This window comes from Pelophylax lessonae (genome assembly GCF_965119305.1).
Source record: "Pelophylax lessonae genome assembly, chromosome: 12".
NCBI lineage: Eukaryota > Metazoa > Chordata > Amphibia > Anura > Ranidae > Pelophylax > Pelophylax lessonae.
The window spans coordinates 216,630,069-216,648,505 of record NC_138779.1 but is presented as its reverse complement, the minus strand read 5'-3'; the positions used below and the strand labels follow the sequence as shown (position 1 = coordinate 216,648,505).

General features: G+C 48.0%; 1 protein-coding gene across 1 annotated transcript in view; it reads left to right on the top strand.

Moving 5' to 3' along the window:
• The first annotated feature begins 5,993 nt into the window (after positions 1–5,993).
• Positions 5,994–18,437, top strand: part of KIRREL2 (kirre like nephrin family adhesion molecule 2) — a 55,333-nt gene continuing 42,889 nt past the window's right edge. The window contains exon 1 of the mRNA XM_082273904.1: positions 5,994–6,396. Coding sequence (XP_082130030.1) covers positions 6,342–6,396 — 55 coding nt within the window. The 5' untranslated portion in view covers positions 5,994–6,341. The remainder of the gene's footprint in view (positions 6,397–18,437) is intronic.

Sequence of the window (18,437 nt, the reverse complement as noted above, 5' to 3'; positions counted from 1 at the left end):
AGTGCCCCAACATTGGTGTCAGTGGGAGGAATAGTGCCCCAACATTGGTGTCAGTGGGAAGAATAGCGCCCCATCAGTGGTGTCAGTGGGAGGAATAGTGTCCCATCATTGGTGTCAGTGGGAGGAATAGTGCCCCATCATTGGTATCAGTGGGAGAAGTAGTGCCCCATCATTGGTGTCAGTGGGAGGAATAGTGCCCCATCATTGGTGTCAGTGGGAGGAGTAATGCCCCATCATTGGTGTCAGTGGGAGGAATAGTGCCCCATCATTGGTGTCAGTGTAAGAATAGTGCCCCATCATTGGTGTCAGTGGGAGGAATAGTGCCCCATCATTGGTGTCAGTGGGAGAAATAGTGCCCCATCATTGGTGTCAGTGGGAGGAATAGTGCCCCATCATTGGTGTCAGTGTAAGAATAGTGCCCCATCATTGGTGTCAGTGGGAGGAATAGTGCCCCATCATTGGTGTCAGTGGGAGAAATAGTGCCCCATCATTGGTGTCAGTGGGAAGAATAGTGCCCCATCATTGGTATCAGTAGGAGGAATAGTGCCCCATCATTGGTGTCAGTGGGAGGAATAGTGCCCCATCATTTATATCAGTGGGAGGAATAGTGCCCCATCATTTATATCAGTGGGAGGAATAGTGCCCCATCATCAGTGTCAGTGGAAGGAATAGTGCCCCATCCTTGGTGTCAGTGGGAGGAATAGTGCTCCATTATTGGTGTCAGTGGGATTAATAGTGCCCCATCGTTGGTGTCACTGGGAGAAATAGTGCCCAGTTGTTGGTGTGACTGGAAGGAATTATGTCTCATTGTTGGTGTCAGTAGGAGAAATAGTGCCCAATCGTTGGTGTCAGCGGAGGGAAAAGTGCCCCATCTTTGGTGTCAGTTGAGAGAATAGTGCCCCATCATTGGTGTCAGTGGGAGGAATGGTGCCCAATTGTTGGTGTCAGTGGAAGGAATTATGTCCCATCGTTGGTGTCAGTGGGAGGAATAATGCCCAATAGTTGGTGTCAGTGGCAAAAATAATTCCTAAAGGGCCAGATAAAGTCAAGCAAAGGGCCACATCTGGCCCCTGGGCCAGAGTTTGGAGACCACTGCTCTAGGGGCTGAAGCTTCCTCATCAGAACACATGCCCGGCTAACCCATTTGCCATTTTGATAGCATCCCAGCTCGGTCCAGGTGAAGGTCTTGGCATCTGGTGATCGTTTTTTGCTCACCTAAAAAGCTAATTGGTGTCTTGCAGCTGGCTACGCCACATGGCGTTGGCCCTGGAACCATGAAGGCACCATCAGATGGGAGGTCAATCAGCCAAAGCTCAAGTAAACCCTAGAAAACTCTGTAGGAACCCTCACCCTGGTTAGGAATGGCTGGGCTCACTCAGGACAGGTACAAGCTAGATCCACCATTGAAGGTCTGGCGCGGGGCTCAGACCCCCCTCAGGGGTGTTTGTTTAGCAGTAACGGTTATGAACAAACATCCAAGTGACCCCCTGCCTACAGCTTCAAAGGGGACCCACTTCACACTGAGGTGTGAGCCACAGCTCCTGGCGAAGAGACCTGGCAGGGTGCAACCTAAACACCTCATCCGTTCTCCTTCCCCCTAGGTAACCTGAGCCTCAGGGGAGACGACAGAATGGAAAAAGAAGTGTGTGGTTGGGCGTCTCATGGGGGAACCATTTGCATCATCATATTTTGCCAGTCAAGTTATTCTTGGATCTCCTTTCCTGCCGTACTCCGGGGATGGATGTAGCAAACTTGTTTTTTTTTTTATCAATGTGCAAGCTGCTTGAGCGCGCCATTCATGAAGACGTTTCATAGACCTGTATTTTAAGGGGTCAAAAATATCACCTGGAGCCCGGGGCTAAGATGATTGGGGTTCCCCATACTTTATTCCCTTCCCACCCGGCCCCGGAGTCCCTTTAACTGGGTCGTTTTGCCCCAGCGTGATCAGCTGTCACAGTGGTTACATGACCGGGCGCTGGTCCCGCTGCCTCCTGAACATTATTAGAGACCAGGAACCAGGGCTTTTTTTCAGCGGGAACGCGGGGGAACGCAGTTCCGGCACCTGCAGAACTGACTGTATGTAATATTAAGGGGTGCTGGGGTGTGCTGCAGGGTCTATTGATGCTTGCTGTGAGGGGATCTACTCTAAGAGCCGGTTCACACTGGGGCGACTTGTCAGGCGACTTGGTCGCCTGACAAGTCGCCGTGGGTCGCCTGCCATTGATTAGCACAGGACCCGTTCTAATAGGAGCGACACAAGTCGCTCCGACTTAGAAAAAGGGTCCTGTACTACTTTGGGGCGACCTGGAGCGAAGTGCATTGACTTCAATGATATGAAGTCTGTGCATGTCGCTCCGAGGTCGCGGTGCGCGCTGTGCACCGCAACTTCGCAGGTCGCCCCGGCAAGTCGGATCGCCTCAGTGTGACCCGGCTCTTACTGGAGGGGATATATTTTAGCAAGGGAGTCTATTGTTGCTGGGGATGGGTTCTATGTTGCTGGGGGGTCAGTTTTTGTTGGGAGAGATCTACTGTTGAGGGAGGGGTCGATTGATGCTAGCTGTAGGGAGATCTGTTGTTGCTGCCAGAGTCTATTGTTCCTGGGGGGGGGGGTTTGTGGTCCATTGTTAGGAGGATCTATTGTTGCTGGCTGCAGGGGATCTATTTTACTACGTTTCTTGTTATCACTCCCAAATTGTATACAAAATTACTTAGCACCACAAAATGATATTTGGTTCTGTATTGTCTAAAAGGGCAGTATTGGGAGGTTGGTAGGGAATGGAACCAAGGAATGGTGCTCGGAGGTGGGAAGGGGGTGGAACCAAGAAATGGTGCTCGGAGGTGGGAAGGGGGTGGAACCAAGGAATGGTGCTCAGAGGTGGGAAGGGGGTGGAACCAAGGAATGGTGCTCGGAGGTGGGTAGGGCCAGAGAAAAGGAGTACCTCGGAAAGAGGGGAGTTCCTGCACCTATTGTCTGAGAAAAAAAGCCCTGCCAGGAACTATCTTTGACAGTTCTTTCACTGTGCTCGGCCACCTCGGCTGTCCTTGGATGGATATGTGCAACATGTGCGTGACGTCCCTGTGTGCGCGTAGTGCCCACTCTCTTTGTTACTGCACATATGCGTTATGTGGGCGGCAAGCAGTTAGACAGGATTTTATCCCTTTTCGTTGGTTCACTGCATTGAGTATCATCACAAACAATCGACCGGTTTCTCATTTATTTTTTTCACAAAATATACAATTTTTACCTTTTCTTTTCGATTTTACCATCTTGGCAATACTGATCCCCGGCAGCCACTTCCTGCGAGGAGCATCTCTGATTGTCAAGGAAGTTCTTCACCGAAAGATGTTTTTGAGCCTTAGAAGCGAACTTCCCGATGTTCCCTATTCGCGTTATGACGCGTGACGGCAGGCGTTGTGTTGTCATGCCACACACCTAGAGCTGCCCATTCATTTCAATGGGCTGCTGTACATGCAGCATAACAAAGAAGCTTCTAGTGAAGCTTCAAATTATGCGTTGAAGCCCTTCTCGTGAAGATTCAAAGTGAGCAGTGAAAGCCATTGAAGGCCTTATGGTGAAGCTTCAAATTGATTATTGAAACCCTTCTGGTTAAGTTTCAAATTGAACACTGAAGCCCTTCTGGTGAAGCTTCAAATTGAATATTGAAGCCCTTCTGGTGAAGCTTCAAATTGAATATTGAAGCCCTTCTGGTGAAGCTTCAAATTGAACATTGAAGCCCTTCTGGTGAAGCTTAAAAGTGAACATTGAAGCCCTTCTGGTTAAGCTTCAAATTGAACATTGAAGCCCTTCTGGTGAGGCTTCAAATTGAACATTGAAGCCCTTCTGGTGAGGCTTCAAATTGAACATTGAAGCCCTTCTGGTGAAGCTTAAAAGTGAACATTGAAGCCCTTCTGGTTAAGCTTCAAATTGAACATTGAAGCCCTTCTGGTGAGGCTTCAAATTGAACATTGAAGCCCTTCTGGTGAGGCTTCAAATTGAGCATTGAAGCCGTATGATGACGCTTCAAATCTTGCGTTGAAGCCTTCCTTGTGAAGCTTCAAATCAAACATTCACAATTCTTCTGGTGAGGCTTCAAATTGAGCATTGAAGCGCTTCCAATTAAGTTTTAAATCGCACATCGAAGCTTTTCTGGAGAAGCTTCAACTTGAGCATTGAAGCCCTTCTAGTGACGCTTCAAATCGTCCAAGCCCTCCTGATGAAGCTTCAAATAAAACGAAGAAACTCCTCCGGTGAAGCTACAAATCGAGCGTTGAAGTCCCTTTTGGCGAAGCTTCAAAACACACGTTGAAGCCATTATGATAAAGCTCCAAACCGAGCATTGAAGCCCTTCTGGCGAAGCTTCAATATAAGCACTGAAACTCTCCTGGTGAAGCTTCAAATCAAACATTGAAGCCCTTCTGGTAAAGCTTCAAATCAAGCATTGAAGCCCTACTGGTGACGCTTCAAATCGAGTGTTGAAGCCCTCCTGGTGAAGCTTCAAATCGTGCGTTAAAGTCCTCCTGGTGAAGCTTCAAATCGCGTGTTGAAGCCTTTCTGGTGAAGCTTCAAATCAAGCGAAGGAACTCTTCCTGTGAAGTTTCAAAACACATGCCCAAGCCCTTCTGGTGAAGCCTCAAATTGTGCGTTTAAGCCCTCCTGGTAAAGCTTAAAATTGAGCGTTAAAGGCTTTCTGGTGAAGCTTCAAATCAAGAGTTGAAGCCCTCCTGGTGAAGCTTCAAATCGAGAGTTGAAGCCCTCCTGGTCAAGCTTCCAATCAAGAGTTGAAGCCCTCCTGGTGAAGCTTCCAATCAAGAGTTGAAGCACTCCTGGTGAAGCTTCAAAACACGATTTGAAGCCCTTATGATAAAGCTTGAAATCGCACGTCCAAGCCCTTCTGGTGAAGCTTCAAATGGAGCGCTGAAGCCCTCCTGGTGAATCTTTAAAAGAGCCATTGAACCACCTATGATAAAGCTCCAAATCAAGCGTTGAAGTCCTTCTGGTGAAGCTTCAAATGGAGCATTGAATTCCTTTTGGTGAAGCGTCAAATCGCACATCCGAGCCCTTCTGGTGAAGCTTCAAATTGAGCATTGAAGTCCTACTGGTGAAGCTTCAAATCAAGTGTTGAAGCCCTTCTAGTGAAGCTTCAAAACACGCAATAAAGCCCTTATGATAAAACAGCAAATCAAGCATTAAAACCCTCCCGATGAAGCTTCAAATCAAGCGTTGAAACTCTTCTGGTGAAGCTTCAAATCAAGCATGGAAGCCCTTATGATAAAGCTCCAAATCAAGCGTTGAAGCCCTTCTGGTGAAGCTTCAAAACTCACGTTGAAGCCCTTCTGGTGAAGCTTCAAAACTCACGTTGAAGCCAAAGCTACAAATCGAGCACTGAAGCCCTCTGATGAAGCCTCAAATCAAGGGTTGAAACTCCCCTGATGAAGCTTCTAATCGAGCAGTGAAGCCCTTCTGGTGAAGCTTCAAATCAAGGGTTGAAACTCTTCTGACAAGGCTTCTAATCGAGCAGTGAAGCCCTTCTGATGAAGCTTCAAATCAAGGATTGAAACTCTTCTGATGAAGCTTCTAATCGAGCATTGAAGCCCTTCTGGTGAAGCTTCAAAACACGCTTTGAAGCCATTATGATAAAGCTCCAAATTGGGCATTGAAACCCTTTCTGGTAAAGCTTCAAATGTTCTTGTACTGGGACCCTTTTCTAACTACATCCACTATTGGTTCCATTTTTTTCTACCACAAAAGTACATGGAGCAGCCCCAACCCACAACAGCAGAGCTGCGTCACCTTGCGACAGCGCAGCATTCTCGCTGCATGGCGTTGGCTGACTGGCGTCAGGTTGCAGTCAGCTCTCGACTGGTAAAGTTCATGCAGACGGCAGATGATCTAAGTTAGCAGAGGCAGTGCAGGGAGGAAAGGAGGGAGGGTTGGGGAGGGGGGGGGACCTGGGAGCAGGAGGGAGGGGGAGAGGCTCACACACACATGCAGGGTAGGAGGAGAATCCTCCTTTTATTCTACAGCAGAATGAACTTTCTCTCCAATGGTAGAGAGGAGAGGAGGGAATAGCCTCTCACTAAATCCACTGCAGAGAGAGGGACCAGTAGACAGCAGAGTGCAGGAGAAAGCTGCTGGATGCTGCAGACACATACGCTGGAGTGCAGTTCAACTGGGGAATCACTAGTGCAGGTCTGTGCTGACTGCAGGACCACCGCAGAGGGACCCTTAACAGCAGAGGGGATCATTCGCAACAGCAGAGGGACTGTAAAGAGTGGTGAGCCCATCCGGAGCATTGCGACAGAGAGAGCCAAGAGGGGACCAGATTGAGGATCTGATCACGATGGATGGATATGACACCTTACTTTTGTCTCTGCTCCTCGCCACGCTGCATGCAAGTAAGTGACTTTTTTTTTTTTACGGATCAATGCTACGGAAAATAATCAATAAATTGAGGGGGGTGCAAAAGTTAACGTCACACGGTTATTTCAGTTTATTGGAAAACGCTGCGCAAACTGTTAGCGCTATATAAAATCCTGTTTAAAAATAATATATAGAACCAAGATTAAAAATAATAAATAATTCTAATAAAAAATATATAGCAAAAATAAAAATAATATATAAAAAAATATTAAAAATAATAAATAATAATAAATATATAAAAATAATCTATTAGAAAAAATATTAAAAATAATGCTAATATATATATATATATATATATATATATATATATATATATATATATATATATATATAATAAAAACAATATGTAAAAAAAATATTAAAAATAATAAATAATTCTAGTAAAAAATATATAGCAAAAAAATAATATATAAAAAAATATTAAAAATAATAAATAATTCTAATAATAAATATATAAAAATAATCTATTAGAAAAAATATTAAAAATAATGCTAATAATATATATATATATATATATATATATATATATATATATATATATATATATATAACAATAATAAAAGCAATATGTAAAAAAAATATTAAAAATAATAAAAAGTTCTAATAAAAATATATACAAAAATAAAAATATGTTAAAAAAATATTTAAAATAATAAACAATTCTAATATATATATATATATATATATATATATATATATATATATATATATATAAAAACAATAATAAAAAAAATTTAAAACAATAAATAGGTCTAATAATAAATACATATTCATGATAATAACAATATATAAAAACAACTATAATAATATTAGTATTGTTGCTTTTATATATTATTGTTATATATTTATTAGAGAAGATTTAAAATCTATGACAATAATAAAAAAAATTAAAATAATATTAATAATAGTAAGAAAAAGAATATATAAAAACAACAATATTAATATATAATAATAATCTCAATATACATTTATTATTATTATAATCAATTTTATATCGCGCCAGCATTCGCCACTTAGCTTAGTTAAATAACAAAAAACTGGAAACGCAATTATTATTCCTATCGTGATATTATTAATATTTTTATTATACAAGATTTATATAGCGGCAACAGTTTGCGCGGCGCTTATATTATCGCTAGTAATGTGACATCAGGCCGGCATACGCCGCTCAGCATAAGCCAGTCATTATATAACAAACTCTAAACGCATTTTATATTCCTATCGTGATATTATTACTATAATTATTATACAGGATTTATATAGCGCCAACATTTTGCGCTGCGCTTATATTATCGATAAAAATCTGAAATCACGCCGGCGTCCGCCGCTTAGCATGCGCCAGCCATTAAATAATGAAAAACTCGGAGCGCAATTATTATCCCTATCGTGATATTATTATTATACAGGATTTAAATAGCGGCAAAGTTTGCACGGCGCTTATATTATCGCTATTAATGTGACATCACGCCGGCTTTCGCCGCTTAGCAGACTCCAGCCGTTAAATAATGAAAAACTCAGAGCGCAATTATTATTCCTATCGTGATATTATTAACATTTTTATCATACAGGTCTTATATAGCGCCAACAGTTTGCGCGGCGCTTATATTATCGCTATTAATGTGACATCACGCCGGCGTTCGCCGCTTAGCATACGCCAGCCGTTAAATAACAAGAAACTCTGAGCGCAATTATTATTCCTATCGTGATATTGTTAACTTTTTTATCATACAGGTCTTATATAGCGCCAACAGTTTGCACGGCGCTTATATTATCGCTATTAACGTGACATCACGCCGGCGTTCGCTGCTTAGCATGCGCCAGCCGTTAAATAGCAAAAAACACAGAGCGCAATTATTATTCCTATCGTGATATTAATAATATTTTTATTATACAGGATTTATATAGCGGCAAAAGTTTGCCCGGCGCTAATATTATCGCTAGTAATGTGACATCACGCCGGCGTTCGCCGCTCAGCATACGTCAGCCGTTATATAACAAACTCAAAACGCAATTATTATTCCTATCGTAATATTATTAATATTATTATATCGGATTTATATAACGCAAACAGTTTGCGCGGTGCTTATATTATCGCTGTGACATCACGCCACGTGACGTACTCTAACGCCTTTAACTGTTTCCACTGAAGTGGCGAAAGCGCCCTGCGAAAAAAAAATTGCATTTTTCTGTTAAAAAAAAACGCAAATCTTTACCGACTTGTTTTTTTTTGCAGTTAGAGTGTCAGCTCTGTGGGCGCAGGCACTGTTCCGCATGCTGGAAATTCTATGCAGTTGTTAGGGAAGTGGGGGGGGGAGTGTTTTAACGCACATGCGGTGCAGAGAGATCTGGGGGGGAGGCAGCTTTGCACGGATCTTGCAGTGTATGTGGTCAGGAGGAGAGCTCCTCTGCAGTGCCTGTCCGTTCTGATATTAGGGATCTCGGAATGCGTTGGGTAGGGGGAGACAATGATCCCACTGCATAGGGAATCTTTCAACCGTTGCAACATTTTTTTTTTTTTTACCTGCAGGATTTCAATCTGAGACCCCCCCCCTCCTCTTTCCTCCCACCCCCCACGCTTTTCTTCATTAATATATTTACTGTCATCCTTGGCTGTTACCCGGCTGGTGATAATTGTTCTATATCGGGTCTTATTCCCCGCGGTAAAGCGGATGCGTCCTAATAATACCAATCTAATGAGCGCTGTACTTACCTGCCAAGTTTTTCTGCAGTAATTATACCGTGCCGTCTGCTCCCGGAGGGAATTGACTTTCCATTACTGTATCTGGGCTCTTTAAGGGTCGGGCGACCTGGCCCGGCGAGAATAAAAGGGACCGGTAGCCCAACGGCGAAGAATGGCGACCAATCAGAAATCGCTGTTTGGCTGCTAAATTGGCGCGCCGGTCAGGTTATATGAGATGACGGTGGCAGTTTTTGGGGGAGTGGGGGATCATTCTGGTTGGTTTTCGATAAGTTCGGCTTTGGAGGTATAAGGGCGCACGCTCGGCCGGCGCATGTTTATTGAGCGGTCGTTGCATCTTACATGAATACTGCTGGCAGGGCCGGGACAAGAGGTGGGCAGGAGGGGGGCGGCTGCCCTGGGCGCAATGGTTTATTGCAGGGATGGGGGGGAGGCAACCTGACCCTTACCCTTGGCGCCCGATGACCCGAGCCCTGGGCGCTCGGCCGGCGCATGTTTATTGAGCGGTCGTTGCATCTTACATGAATACTGCTGGCAGGGCCGGGACAAGGGGTGGGTAGGAGGGGGAAGCTGCCCTGGGCGCAATGGTTTATTGTAGGGATGGGGGGCACCCTGACCCTAACCCTTGGCGCTCGGCCGGCACATGTTTATTGAGCGGTCGTTGCATCTTACATGAATACTGCTGGTTGGCTGCCCTGGGCGCAATGGTTTATTGCAGGGATGGGGGGCACCCTGACCCTAACCCTTGGCGCTCGGCCAGCGCATGTTTATTGAGCGGTCGTTGCATCTTACATGAATACTGCTGGCAGGGCCGGGACAAGGGGTGGGTAAGAGGGGGCGGCTGCCCTGGGCGCAATGGTTTATTGCTGGGATGGGGGGCACCCTGACCCTAACCCTTGGCGCTCGGCCGGCACATGTTTATTGAGCGGTCATTGCATCTTACATGAATACTGCTGGCAGGGCCGGGACAAGGGATGGGCAGGAGGGGGGCGGCTGCCCTGGGCACAATGGTTTATTGCAGGGATGGGGGGGGGCAACCTGACCCTTACCCTTGGCGCCCGATGACCCGAGCCCTGGGTGCTCGGCCAGTGCATGTTTATTGAGCGGTCGTTGCATCTTACATGAATACTGCTGGCAGGCCCGGGACAAGGGGTGGGCAGGAGGGGGCGGCTGCCCTGGGCGCAATGGTTTATTGGCAGGGATGGGGGGCACCCTGACCCCAACCCTTGGCGCTCGGCTGGCGCATGTTTATTGAGCGGTCATTGCATCTTACATGAATACTGCTGGCAGGGCCGGGACAAAGGGTGGGCAGAAGGGGGGCGGCTGCCCTGGGCGCAATGGTTTATTGCCGGGATGGGGGGCACCCTGACCCTAACCCTTGGTGCCCAATGACCCGAGCCCTGGGCACTCGGCCGGCGCATGTTTATTGAGCGGTCGTTGCATTTTACATGAATACTGCTGGCAGGGCCGGGACAAGGGGTGGGCAGGAGAGGCAGCTGCCCCGGCGCAAGGGATGGGGGGCACCCTGACCCTAAAGGTAATGGGGGGGGCAGTTTGGCATCTTTGCCCTGGGTGCTTGATGACCTTGTCCCGGCACTGACTGCTGGGACTTGCGGTCCTTCAAGCGCCACAGGAAAGTGGTGGCCTATGGGATTGGTTCTTTGTTAACCAGAGGCCTTGTAACGATCGGCCTCTCGGGCCACGTGTGAGTGAACACTTCCGGCCATTGGTGCATGTAGCGATCGGCCTTGTTAAGCTCACCACCCACAATACAATCTGATTGTACAATCTGCTTTATGTGACTGGTTGGATATGAATTGATTTGATTAGGTAGGTCATTGGTAAATGTAGATTGTATAAAGATTGTACGGTCGGATGTGTATTTGGACCCTTAGGTAATCTCAGCAACAAGATCTGTGGGCGATGGCGATCTGCTGGTGTATGGTCTCAGATGTGGTTGCAGTGTGTTCTGTAGCAGGGAATGGTGCAGTGCTCTGCTGAAGACAATGCTGGGCGGCTGGAGGAGCCTTTGTCTGCCTCGCTATTGTACTCCCAATTGTGGGGGGAGATCTTGGCAGGTGGAGGGGGGACTACAGGTCTCAGCCAGCTGCTGTGATGTACTATGATGTCAGTCTGTGATACTGAACTACAACTCTCAGCATGCCCTGGGTGTTGTAGCATTGCAGCAGCTGGTGAGTTAAAGGACACCTGAGACCCACACATATGGCAGAGTGGACCTGACAGCCTGGAGGAAGTGGGGAGGGTGGGGAGGGGGGATGTTGGGACTTGTAGTACCCAGACAGCTGGTGAGCACTGGGAGTAGAGGTGACAGCCTGGAGGGGGGATGATAAGACTTGTAGTACCCAAACAATCTGGGAATCACTGGGGGTGGATCTGACAGCTTGGAGGGGGGAATGATGGGACTTGTAGTACCCACAAAGCTGAAAATCACTGGGGTGGATCTGACAGCCTGGATAAGGGGGGGAGGGGGGATGATGGCATGGGACTTGTAGTACCCAAAAAGCTGGTGATCACTGGGGGTGGATCTGAGACCCACACATATGGCAGGGTGGACCTGACAGCCTGGAGGAAGTGTGTGTGTGTGTGTGGGGGGGGGGGATGATGGGACTTGTAGTAACCAGACAGCTGGTGATCACTGGGGATAGACCTGACAGCCTGGAGGGGGGATGATAGGACTTGTAGTACCCAAAAATCTGGGGATCACTAGGCACTGGGGGGTTGATCTGACAGCCTGGATTGGGGGGGGGGGGGTGGCATGGGACTTGTAGTGCCAAAAAAATTGGTGATCACTGGCGGTGTACCTGACAGCCTGTGGGGGGGAAATGATGGGACTTGTAGTACCCAAAAAGCTGGGGGACACTGGGGGTGGATCTGACAGCCGTAAGGGGGGAATGATGGGACTTGTAGTACCCACAAAGCAGGAAATCACTGGCAGTGTATCTGACAACCTGTGGGGGGGGGGTTATGATGGGACTTGTAGTACCGAAAAAGCTGGGGAACACTGGGGTGGTTTTGACAGCCTGGAGGGGGGGATAATGAGACTTGTAGTACAGAAAAAGCTGGTGATCACTGGGGATGGATCTGCCAGCCTGGAGGGGGGGATAATGGGACTTGTAGTACCCGAACTGCTAGGGATGGATCTGACAGCCTGGAGGGGGGTTGATGGGACTTGTAGTACCCAAAAAGCTGGGGATAACTGGGAGTGGATCTGACAGCCTGGAGGGGGGATAATGGGACTTGTAGTACCCAAACTGCTGTGGGTGGATCTGACAGCCTGGAGAGGGGGATAATGGGACTTGTAGTACCCAAAAAGCTGGTGATCACTGGGGGTGTATCTGACAGCCTGGAGGGGAGGGGGATGATGAGACTTGTAGTGCCCAAACAGCTGGTGATCACCAGCTGGACATATGGCGTTTGGGGGGGGGGGGTGTAATCATCTGCTGCGAGTGCTTAGATATATCTTTACGCTAAGGCTTCATGCTTGCTGGGCAATAAAAAACGTTGCTTTCAGGGTCGCCTGGCGTTTTTTTTTCTGTTGGAAGAGATCTTTGATTGAGTCGGGAATCGTCTGAGCCATACACGTCCCACAGATCACGCCATGGGCCTCAGCCAATAAAGCGGTGCCAAGTCCCATGCCAGCCAACCAGAATCCATCTTGCATTGCTCTGCCCTATACATCCATAAGTCGATTTGGGGGGGGGGGGAGCGGTGCCTCCCCTGACATTGGCCCGATTGATTGTTTTCTCCAAAGGTGGATTTAGGAGCCTGGGTGAATGTTCCCACACACGGATTTCCCCCTCCCCCCCCAGCATTGGCTCACCATACATGTTACAATCTGACCGCAATATGAGGACCTACCTAAACGACCCAATCAGATTGTATCCAATCAGGAAGGCCCTTGCGCTACATAGATTTACCTATTATCATTATTAGTTAATGGCGACCCACACTTTGCGCATACCAGACCACATAGTGGTGCAACACCGGCGCGTTCATGGAAAAGAGTTTTCTGCGCTTTCCCGTGCTTAAGGCAGCCTATTGAAATGAATTGGTGTGAGAACGCACGGAAAACGTTTGGGAATGCAGGGGAACGCACAGAGAACGCAAAGGAGTGCAAGGAGAACGCATGGGAACGCAAAACAGTGTAAGGAGAATGCATGGGAACTCAAGGGAGTGCAAGGAGAACGCATGGGAATGCAAGGGAGTGCAAGGAGAACGCATGGGAATGCAAAACAGTGTAAGGAGAATGCATGGGAACTCAAGGGAGTGCAAGGGAGTGCAAGTGGAACGCATGGGAACGCAAGGGAGTGCAAGGAGAACGCATGGGAATGCAAGACAGTGTAAGGAGAACACATGGGAACTCAAGGGAGTGCAAGGAGAACGCATGGGAATGCAAGGGAGTGCAAGGAGAACGCATGGGAACGCAAAGGAGTGCAAGGAGAACGCATGGGAACGCAAGGGAATGCAAGGGGTGCAAGGAGAACGCATGGGAATGCAAGGGAGTGCAAGGAGAATGCATGGGAACGCAAGGGAGTGCAAGGAGAACGCATGGGAACGCAAGAGAATGCAAGGAGAATGCATGGGAATGCAAGGGAGTGCAAGGAGAATGCATGGGAACGCAAGGGAGTGCAAGGAGAACGCATGGGAACGCAAGGGAATGCAAGGGGGTGCCAGAAGAATGCATGGGAGTGCAAGGAGAACGCATAGAAATGCAAGGGAGTGCAAGGAGAATGCATGGGAACTTAAGGGAATGCAAGGGGGTGCAAGAAGAACGCATGGGAATGGAAGGGAGTGCAAGGGGAACGCATGGCAATGCAAGGGAGTGCAAGGAGAACGCATAGGAATGCAAGGGAGTGCAAGGAGAACGCATGGGAATGCAAGGGAATGCAAGGGGGTGCAAGGAAAACGAATGGGAACGCAAGGGGGTGCAAGGAAAATGCATGGGAACGCAAGGGAATGCAAGGGGGTGCAAGTAAAACGCATGGGAATGCAAGGGGGTGCAAGAAGAACGCAAGGGAATGCAAGGGGGTGCAAGAAGAATGCATGGGAATGAGAGGGATTGCAAGGAGAACAAATGGGAATGCAAGGGAGTGCAAGGAGAATGCATAGGAATGCAAGGGAATGCAAATGAGTGCAGGGAGAACGCATGTGAACCCACAGAGAATGCATGGGAATGAAGGAGAACACATGAGAACGCAGAAGAATGCATGGAAATGTACGAGAACACATGTGGAACTCACAGAGAATGCATGGGAATGAAGGAGAATGCAGGATAATGCATGGGAGCTCACAGAGAATGCAGGAGAATGCATGGCATTGCATGGAGAATGCATTGGAAAGCATGGAGAACACATGAGAACGCAGGGGAATGCATGGAAACTTACAGAGAACGCATCAGAATGCAGGAGAATGCATGGCAACGCATGGAGAATTCATTGGAACGCATGGAGAACTCATGGGAACGCAGGAGAACGCATTGAGAATACATGGGAACTTACAGAGAATGCATGGCAAAGCATGGAGAATGCAGGAGAGTGCATAGAAATGCAGGAGAATGCATGGGAATGCATTGAGAACTTCACAGAGAATGCATGAGCACGCAGGAGAACGCATGCGAACGCACATGCACATGCACATGCATGGCAACAGCATGGCATGAACAAAGCCTAAATAAGAAGTACGATTGTGCCGGTGCCATAGAGTGCTGGATGGATTCTCCTGCGTTCTCCTACGTTTCTGTGGATTCCCATGCGTTCTCCATGCGTTTCAATGCTCTCCATGCATTCCCACGCCTCTTGTTTTCACTGGGGTGCCCTACACATAAGAAATACAGAAAAAAAATGCCCCCGACTCTTTTCCAGAAATGTGCCGCATCCACGCGGTGCTGCGCCACCCCTGCGATCTGGCGCATGCGAAAACGTGCGCCTTAGCAGAAGTGCGGGGGGAGCCATTAATCTCATTTAAATCGAGGGATGGGCTGCGATGATTCTGTGCGTTTGGCGATTTGGCAAACGCCGAGTTGGCGTTAGCGAGAGGAGATTGTCCAATCAGATTGCAGCGTTTGCGGTCAGCTTAGTGTTTGACGCCTCGGTGGCCGTCGAGGTGCGTCTGGCTGCGGAGGGGTTAAACGCCCACGCCGCCGTCCTTATCACTTTGTTCCTCAAATAGAATTCTCCTTGACACCTTCCGCAAAGGTGCTGCGGATCGCTTCCCGGCGCCGACACCTCGCTTTTTGAAAGATAGCGGGGGAGGAGGGGGGGGGGCACATTGCAGAAATGTCTGTCTGTCATTATGACAGGGGACACCAAACATGATAAGGAGTATAGCCGCGGCCTTTCATCGGTGGCGGTGAGGGGGGGGAGGGGCGCTGATAAGAGGGGCCACCAGGTATGGGAGACGGAGACTTGGCCGGCTTATCGGTTGGCTAAAGATTCGGCTCTCACGGGAATTGTGTGACGCTGAGAATGGCGCGTATTGTCTTCCATAGGGGTCGACCTATCACATCCCTCCGGCGCAGGGTGGCGTTATCGCTGATGGCGGACCCGAGACCTTTGGCGCCGGTCCTTTCGGGGACGTTTGGGTAAAGTCGCACGGAGGGATGCACACGGGAATCGGGACTAATGCTTGGCTGGGGCTGGGTCGCTGGGCAGGTGGGGCCCCCTGGGCAAGTGAGGCCCCCGGGCAAACATTCGGTAAGATGGCCCTGTGCGTGGGGCGTGTTCCCCTGTGCCGCATGTATGGCAGCACCTTCATTTCAATGGGCCGCCCAATGCATGAGAAAGAGTTCCCGACTCCTTTCTACCTGGCAGCCGTGCCCCCCTCCGATTTCCACTTTCTGTAAGGGGGGGTGGTAAAAGATCTCTGGGGTTTTGGAGGCGGGGTGTCTCCCATCTTTTATCTTATAAAAGTCACCCCTGAGTCAGTGATATTGTCTAGGCTGAGATGATGTCATCGGTCTGCTGCAGGCGGGAGGAAGCATTTCCTCAGTCTCCCCTCCCCCCCCCAGTGATCAGACTGTACATTGTAACTTTGTCTCATTTCCTCAGTCCTCCCTCCCCCTGTGATCCGACTTCAACATTGTACCTTTGTAGGGAGGCTGCAGTCAGGGGCTGATCTGTGTCAGACATTTGTGAACGCAACCTAGAACTGCACAGGCACCAGGATTTATAGGATCCTTCCATCAGTTTTAGAAATAGCTGGTGACCCTGGGTGAGGCCTGAACAAAGATGGCGCCGCCCTTCTTCAGATGAAGCCACTGGTGGCAGTGCGATTTAAATACCTGGAACCTTAACCCATGAAAAACTGACAGGTCCTCTTTAAGCTAATTTCAAACGTCAACCTGATTCCTGCACCTCCCCCCCTCCCCCCTCCCCAGGTGAAAAAGAAATCAGCGCCCCCGCTGGGCTGCCAATCACGGCGGCCGGCTCTACAAATGACATTGATTGAGGTCCCGCACCTCCGGCTTCTAATTGAGCTTCGCTGCGTCTCCCAAGGACGGAACGCGCTCCTTTATCATAAAGCTACTTATAATTATTCATTATGTGAGGCGGCTGTACATAATCTACAGGAAGGGTCAGAGGCGGGCGGCGGGCGCACATAGCAACGCTCTTCTCCGCGCGTCTAATTATAAAACGTGTGAAGAGGTTTCTGCTCGGGGTTTAAGCGAGGCGCGGATGAGATTGAAGGAAATGTGGGATGCGGGGGGGGGATTTTCGACCTGCCGCTGCCGGCGGTTATGAGAACTCCCGCGTATCGGGGGCCTGAACCGCTGCCCCCCTTCCCCCGCAGAATGGTGGCGAAACGCGCTCCTTAAGTCTCACAATAAAAATGTTTTTTTTGTTTTTGTTTCTTGTTTTTTCTCTTTGGTTTTTATTTTTTGTTCACGCGGAAGAAGCTTCAGAAATGCGATTGACTCTTCGCTATAATTCTGAATTCTCTTTAAGTGTAACCACTCAAGACTGCATGGAGCGCGGTGTAATCCCCAGGCAGATCACAGCTCTGAATGGAAAGATAAGGAGGTGGGGGGGGGGAGGGATGGATGCACTCTTATCCATCTCTCTAACAGGCTTGTCAACATAGAGTTCGGGGCTCTTACTGGTGAAGACCCCAACTGGGTCGTGTGGTCTACATTGTGTCCCGAATTTGGTGCCCGAGTGGTTCAAAAAGGGTTTTTGGTGTTCAATGCTTTTTGTTTTTTCAAGTTGGTCCATCTCTCTAGCAGGCTTATCAATATGGAACTTGAGGTTCTTATTGGTGAAGACCCCAACCGGGTCATCTGGTCTATGATCATCTCCTTAATTTGGTGCCTAAACAGTTTAGAAAGGGGATTTCGACTTTCAACGTTTCTTTTTTTCAAGTTGGTCAATTTCTCTAGCAGGCTTGTCAACATAGAGTTGGGGGCTCTTACTGGTGAAGACCCCAACCGGGTCGTGTGGTCTACGATCATCTCCATGGTCAAATAAGTGGTTAAATAAGAGGGTTTTGATCTTCAATGTCTTTTTTCAAGTTGGTCCATCTCTCTAGCAGGCTTATCAACATGGGACTTGAGGTTCTTATTGGTGAAGACCCCAACCGGGTCATCTGGTCTATGATCATCTCCTTAATTTGGTGCCTAAACAGTTTAGAAAGGGGGTGTCGACTTTCAACGTTTCTTTTTTCAAGTTGGTCCATATCTCTAGCAGGCTTATCAACATGGAGCTTGAGGTTCTTATTGGTGAAGACCCCAACCGGGTCACGTGGTCTACATTGTGTCCCGAATTTGGTGCCTGAGTGGTTAAAAAAGAGGTTTTGGTGTTCAATGTTTTTTTTCAAGTTGGTCCATCTCTCTAGTAGGCTTATCAACATGGAGCTTGAGGTACTTACTGTTGAAGACCCCAACCGGGTCATCTGGTCTATGATCATCTCCTTAATTTGGTGCCTAAACAGTTTAGGAAGGGGGTTTCGACTTTCAACGTTTCTTTTTTCAAGTTGGTCCATCTCTCTAGCAGGCTTATCAACATGGAGCTTGAGGTTCTTACTGGCGAAGACCCCAACCGGGTCATCTGGTCTACGATCATCTCCTTAATTTGGTGCCTAAACAGTTTAGAAAGGTGGTTTCGACTTTCAACGTTTCTTTTTTTCAAGTTGGTCCATTTCTCTAGCAGGCTTGCCAACATGGAGTTTCCAGCTCTTACTGGTGAAGACCCCAACCGGGTTGCATGGTCTACAATTGTGTCCTTAATTTGGTACCTGGGCAAATCAAAAATGGGGTTTTGGTGTTCAATGTTTTTTTATCAAGTTGGTCCATCTCTGTTCTGC